At 39.7% G+C, this 4,936-nt stretch overlaps 1 protein-coding gene across 1 annotated transcript; it reads right to left on the bottom strand.

Annotated features, from left to right (window-relative positions):
- Positions 1-803: 803 nt before the first annotated feature.
- On the bottom strand, positions 804-4,191 carry LOC120048574 (urokinase plasminogen activator surface receptor-like). Its single transcript, XM_038994662.1, has 5 exons — positions 4,130-4,191; positions 3,651-3,761; positions 3,385-3,531; positions 2,932-3,042; positions 804-1,716 (listed from the first exon to the last, which is right to left on the bottom strand). Exons 1-5 carry the CDS (start codon positions 4,173-4,175, stop codon positions 1,514-1,516), a joined length of 618 nt encoding a protein of 205 aa, XP_038850590.1. The 5' UTR covers positions 4,176-4,191; the 3' UTR covers positions 804-1,513.
- Positions 4,192-4,936: the final 745 nt, after the last annotated feature.

The following is a 4,936-nucleotide window of genomic DNA, read 5'->3' on the forward strand; positions in this document are numbered from 1 at the left end:
AAAAAGGTTCCATTTTCAAGTAAGTGAAAGTGAAAGGTTGTAATCTGGATAAAGGAAAAAAGGCAATGTTTTAACAAGGGGTGATCCATTCTTACTAATCTACTGGAGAACCAGTTCTGCTTTAAGTATAACTTTTGTATGACTGATGCTTTTAGTGAGAGGTTTAATGCATTAATATTGAATAATTTTAGCCCCCCGAACTCATATTCATTATATAAATAACAAAGAGCTGCAGTCGGTTTTAGAATGGGTGGCAAGTAATAAGATAGTACTGTCACGCCCTGATCTGTTTCACCTGTCCTTGTGCTTGTCTCCACCCCCTTCCAGGTGTTGCCCATCTTCCCCACTTATCCCCTGGGTTTTCTGTCTGTCTGTGCCAGTTTGTCTTGTTTGTCAAGCCAACCAGCATTTTGTTTCTCAGCGGCCTGCGGTGCCCCCCCCCCCCCCCCAGTCGCTCTTTTCTTGCCCTCCTGGTTTTTGACCATTGCCTGTCCTGACTCTGAGCCCGCCTGCCTGACCACTCTGCCTGACCCTGCCTGTCGTACTGTACCTTGGACCCACTACTCTGGATTATCGACCCCTGCCTGCCTTGACCTGTTGTTGGCGTGCCCCGGTTGTTACAATAAACATTGTTACTTCAACACAGTCTGCACTTGGGTCTTACCTGAAACCTGATAACTACTAAATATTTCAAAAACTTAAAGCATTGTATTTGGGACAAACCATTCACTAAACCCTAAACCTCAACTAAATCTTGAAATGAATATTGTGGATTTTTTCAAATGTATTTATTCATTGCCTTATTGGAGGGGGAAGGAGGTTGTGAGAATAGTCAGCTCATCTATTCAGTAATTAATATGCTTTAATTTACAGAATTCATCTTGTTCATCAATTAGGCATTGGAAATACATTAACACTTTACACATCCAGTGACATTTAATTTCAAGTATATTTCTGCCATGTTAAAAATGGGATTCAATAGCCTTTATGTTGTACAGAATGTTAAAATAATGTGAAAGCTAACAATGCCAATGATTTGAAGCAATGTACAACACTTGCTTAGATTGGCAGATGCCTTGCCAAACATCCATGCCTCACTGACTCACAGGGCCTTGAAGAGAGAAGTGGATGGGTGTGGGTGTGTGTAGGGGTTATGGGATGGGTGTGGGTTGTGGGTGTGTTTTTTTTACGAGAGCTGTCCCTAAAATGAAATGGCTATAGTGCATTCCACAGGTGGCTGCAGCATTACACTAGTGGGGGTGGAGGGGTTGAGTTAATCCTACACAATGTGAAGCCCCAAGGGAGCGTCTAACGAAAGGGGCTATTCAATAAAATCCATTATTAATACACACAACCGGTAGATAGGGTAGACTGGGGAGATGGGGGGTGTGGACAATGACAGGGAGGCTCCTGTTACGATGGAACTAATAAATAGAACGAGGCAATGTCCAGAAGAGGAAAGGGGAGGGGAAAGGAGGGGAGGGGAGGTAAGGAGGTGAAGGCAAGGTGTCTCTCAGTGGAACAGGGCCACAGAGACCATGGATGTCAGCAGGAGCAGGAGGCTCAGTCCGATGCTCTGGGCGTTGTTACATAGGTTTCCCTCGCAGCACTTCATTTCAATGCCCATGGTGGGCCCCAGTGCTCCTGACATGTCTCCCACACAGATGCTCTTGGAGGCACATCCCTTCATTGTCATCTTCTCGCCACCCACGTTCACTAGCAGCACACATAAGACAATATTACTGATATTCTCAAGACTCAATGCTTCAAAGGCCAGTCAACTCCTGATAAGTGCACATTGGATAAAACTTTCAGCCCATTCCGTTATGGAATACACCAGGGGGTGCCGATTCTGTAGGTACCAGATTACATTTGGACCTGCGAAATATGAAGCTATACCGTCCACTAGGGGCAAAGTGAGTGCCTATTACCATCTAGTAGGCTTGCTAGGATGTTGTCGTTGGGGATGGGGTGTTTAAGCTGCAGGCTCTGGCTCTGAGGGTCGTGTGTTCAATTCCAGTGCTAGGCACTCAGTAGTTTTTTTTAAGCCTTTCCCAAACCTTAACCCTTAACTTAACCACTTGGAGTTAAGTGTTTAAGCGGGAAACTTTCAGTGCACTAAACATTCAATTAAAATACTGTACATGAAGTTTTTACTTGCTCAGGGTAACTGCATGCTATCAGAGACCAAGACTATATAATCACACAGAATATCAAGCACTCCTCATCAGAGTAGGCCTATTATCATACATTTGAGATGAGCAGACTCATTTTGTATTATTCTGTACGTAAATCTGAGAACTCAAGTTAGTATGAAATGTTACCTTTCATATAGTATGAATTAATTTGTGGATGTCCCTCATCCATTTTGTATAATATGTTACAAATTGCAATTCGTACAATACGTTACAAATTGCAATTCGTACAATATGTTATGAATTTTCAAAATATGCAATATGTTACGAATTTACTAAACATATGATATGTTACAAATTCCAATTTGTTGTTGCTATCATTACCTATGTGGCTAGTTGGCTAATCTTATCTTAAAGCACTAGGGGTTAGGGTTAAGAGTTAGGGCAAAGGTTATCTAAAAGGATTAGGGGAAAGGTTAGTTAACATGCTAAGTAGTTGCTAACTAGCTAAAATGCTAAAGTTGTAAGTGATGAGATACAAACATGCACCCTTTGGGTTGCTAGATGTTCGCATTATATGCCCACCCATCCACCCTCCTTACGTGTTTGCCTTAAGTAACATTCTATCTGATGTAATTATACCAAACATAACATATTATCCAAATTATGGGTGTCCCGGAATTACGTTTACTATGTTATGTCTAGTCTATGAGATCAGTCAGAGACTAAAGGAAGAGGCTTTAGGAATGTAAAGAATGTGCGGATAACGGCGCGCCATTAATCTGACACACACTACCTATTGTTGAGATACAGCGGTCCTCGTCTCCCACACAGCTCAGAGCGCTCGTGCAGTCCGTTCCGGTACAGGTGAAGCACTTCTTGCCATTTGGGGTGGTTTCAGTAGATTCTACAGGATAGGTGATTCCACTTTTCACTCCCAGCTAACCACAAACCAAAATAGCTTCATTCTATTCCTTATAACAGCCTAATTCAATTATTCCTCTGTTGAAAACACTTGGCAGCTGTTAAATCATTTCGCTAAATAATCGTTTGGTTGTATTTCATTTTTAGGTAGACATGCCAATTTAAGAATTGAGTTCAAGTCTAATTCATAAACTCAAACTTTCCTCATAGAACTATCAATTAAAACAATTCATTTCAACTCCTTTCAACATGGTATCAAATCGAATGTTTTAATATTAGCATTTATTGACGCTACCAGACAATACATTCTAATTGAGATAGTTACCAGGGACGCTTTGGGAGTTGCAGAGGTCTGTATTGCAGCATGTGCTGGCGATCATAGTGCGCGTCATTCCGAAATTCACCGATGCAGTGAGACACTGTGCAGGCACCGAGCAAGACTTCATGTTCACATCGGATACTTTTGTACCACCTGGAAAAAGAAAGAAGAGGTCGAGACAAGCAAAAAAAATACAGGTAAAAAAACTACTAAATGTTTGTTTTGTCGTCAGGCTAAAACTTGTGAGCTAAATTAACCTGCCTTTAATTTACCCATATAGGATGTAATCCGCGTGTTTCCACATTGGGTTGGACAGTCAGTCTCCTTATCCGTGCATGCTCCCGATTCTCCCGGTGTGCACTCAAAGCACTTGAGTGAATATGCTGAGAAGGTGAAAAGTTACAGCATCCCATTACTTGAAATTCCGTTCATAAATTATCAGGGATATAATAGACTAAAATGTGGACACTTTGTTCATTGGCTGAAATGCATTTGTCGTTCGGTAAATTGATCAATGCTGTTGAAGTTAGATGTATTGCATCTTCATTATAGTTCTAAACTGTTTGCTATAGGCTAAACTGAAATTACAAAAACGTATAATAATTGCTGAACTTGATCTTCAAAGCAGTAATAAGTAATTTAAAAAAGATATGGTCTATATATATATATATATATATATATATAGACATTTAAAATAAATGATAATTAAAATGCAATTTAACCGTAGGCTATAGCCTAAATTGTTTCTTACCTTTGGGGAGTAGCAAGCTCACGAGGATAGGTACAATAAGGTACATTTTGACTTGGAGCTGAAGGAGGTGAAATGATTTAGTGTGTGTCGAGTTACAGCATTTATCTGTTATCATTTAGAGGTGTGGTATGTTTGTCGAGAAGCATCCACACTCAGAGCTCGAAATCCAATGTGTTCAATACTTGAGCTTTGAATACAGTGTTCTGTTGCGAAACATACCATTTGTAGAATGTGGCAATTTCTTGAATTTTCACATTTAGTTTTCTGTGTTTTTCCAGCCTGGAATTAAAATGCATTCCCTTTTTACTGTTTTTCACTGCTCAATGTTCTGTAAAAACATTCACAATTTCAAAATAAAAAAATACATGTAAAAAAATATAATTTTATTTTTGGATAGGCCTCCACCAACTTTGCACACATCTTTCACAATTTTTCAAAGTCAATCAAGTTGTTTGCAGATCATTGCAGTCAAAAATATGTCAGCCCCATTGTGAATATGATTTTATTCCTTTTTATTTATGTTGTTGTGTTTACTGTTGTTAAATCTGTCTTTTGTCTTTGGCAATGAGAAAATACTGATTTAATAACAGAAAATAAAACAAGTTAAATTATAGTCACAAAGGCGGTATAGGTGACTCAGGAGTTTCCACTGTCTTGTCTGGGTAAGAAACAGTTTTCTTTCAATAAGAAAGTGTGGTTTTGGACTTGTGTTTTGTGTTATAGTCCTGCTAAAAGGAGAAAGTATCTCCCAGTGTCAGGTCTCAAGCAGACTGGATCAGGCCTAAAGGCATCAGCATGCTTCAGATC

Source organism: Salvelinus namaycush, chromosome 5, assembly GCF_016432855.1.
Source record: "Salvelinus namaycush isolate Seneca chromosome 5, SaNama_1.0, whole genome shotgun sequence".
NCBI classification, from domain to species: Eukaryota; Metazoa; Chordata; class Actinopteri; order Salmoniformes; family Salmonidae; genus Salvelinus; species Salvelinus namaycush.